General features: G+C 44.9%; 1 protein-coding gene across 1 annotated transcript in view; it reads right to left on the bottom strand.

Moving 5' to 3' along the window:
- Positions 1-1730, bottom strand: part of LOC101858210 (fibroblast growth factor receptor 4) — a gene marked incomplete in the record, with an annotated part of 45146 nt that overhangs the window by 30374 nt on the left and 13042 nt on the right. The window contains 1 exon segment of the mRNA XM_013087075.2: positions 988-1154. Within this exon segment, the coding sequence (XP_012942529.1) occupies positions 988-1154 (167 nt within the window).

Genomic DNA, 1730 nt, shown 5'->3' with positions numbered 1-1730 from the left:
AGAGAGAGAGAGAGAGAGAGAGAGAGAGAGAGAGAGAGAGAGAGAAAGAGAGAGAGAGTGAGAGAGAGTAAGTAGCAAGCTTCTGTTGAAGAGCCTACAGCTTGCAGCACACAAGCAAGGCGCTCCGTGTGGCTGAACTTTCCTCATAAGTACGAATATCTTATAACTAGCCGGGCACTGTGTGGAGGGAAAGAGACCTCTCCGAGCGGCTCGGCCAACTGGTGTGAAATCTCCAGATTAATTTCCTATGACAAGAGTATTCGTGGATCAAAGTGAGCCCTGAACGCTCATAAAGCTAGCCACGTTTGTGCGGCTCCTGGTCGCTCGTGTTTGCTCTCCGTCTGTAGTCGAGCGTAGCCCCAACAGACGCCACTACGACCAGAAACCGTCAAAGATGAACACTTTTTTAGCTTCAGCCGTATGAAAGAAAAAGACACTTGGGGTATCCCATCACCGAAGAATCAACGAAGGGACGTTTCTTCTGTTTATACTTCATTAGAGAGGTCGTTGATCAGGCTCAAGACGTATTTGTTTCAATACTATAATTCTTTCTCAGACTCACCCTAGTTCTGGCCTCCTTCAGCCCTCTATATTATGTTTGTTAGTATTTGAACGCTTGTACTGCGCGCTTCCCGGGAAGCTGAGAATGTTTCTAATGTTCTATGGTCTGCCAGGGTAATAATATTGGATTGTAAATAGCAAAGTGTTCGCTGTTGAGCGGGAATACGCGCGATACAAAAGCTATTTATAATTGTAATGACTATTATCATTATTATTATTACTTTTATCATCATTATTGTTGTCGTCATCAGCATTATCATCATCATTGTACACAGAGAATAAAGAAGGTTGAGACTATGTAGGATTTCCAAAATAAGTTATAATACGTTCATCAACGTTTTGCCCACTACTTCGTCAGAATCATCATCATCACCACCATCATCATCACTACTATGATTTTAATAAGCCGAGGTGGCTGGAACTCACCCGCTCGTCGTCCATCTCCTCCACAGGGATGCCGTTCTTGAGCCAGCGCGTGTTGGGCCGCGGCGTGCCCTTGGCCGGACACTCCAGGCGCACGTACGAGGTGGCCTGGCCCAGCTTCAGACGCACGAAGTTCATCCGGTCACTCCACTGGAGCTTCTGCTTCTCCTCTGAACACGGGTTGAGGGGGGGGGGGAGAAATAAGTAGAATAATATTATATTATCATTTTTAAGTAATCATTTAGGCATTTGGGTAAAAAGAAATCCAGTCAAAACTGTCTCATACGGCCATCTATTGTCGAGGAGAAAAGTGTCCGTACCATACAGGTGATAAGTGGGAAAACAATGAATATCACCAAGAGGCTAGCTCAGGATAGAGAGAGGTGGAAAGTGTTCGCGGCCTGTACCCTGGTGCAGGGTGAGAAAGGCAATGATGATGATGATAATGATTATACAGATGGCTGTTTCATATTGTATCAGTATAATGTAAAAACGACGAAAGGGGAGAAAAGGAAAGAGGCCACGTGTACAAGTGATTGTCTTATACAGGTAGCGGTTGGAGCAGGTTCGATTGTACATCGACACAACAGTAAGTTATGACATTCTGCAATCGGAGGAAGGACTTTCGAAACGAGCGACCACACCAACAAGAATGAGATAGCATGATAGTTTCTACATTTTGCTTGCTTGAGTTGAAGAGAAGCACCTTGATACAATGATGGTCATTTTAGGGGGGGGGGAGAGAA

This window comes from Aplysia californica, unplaced genomic scaffold (genome assembly GCF_000002075.1).
Source record: "Aplysia californica isolate F4 #8 unplaced genomic scaffold, AplCal3.0 scaffold00543, whole genome shotgun sequence".
Classification (NCBI taxonomy): Eukaryota; Metazoa; Mollusca; class Gastropoda; order Aplysiida; family Aplysiidae; genus Aplysia; species Aplysia californica.
Note: the sequence above shows the minus strand (reverse complement) of the source record. Positions and strands in the feature narration are given on the sequence as shown.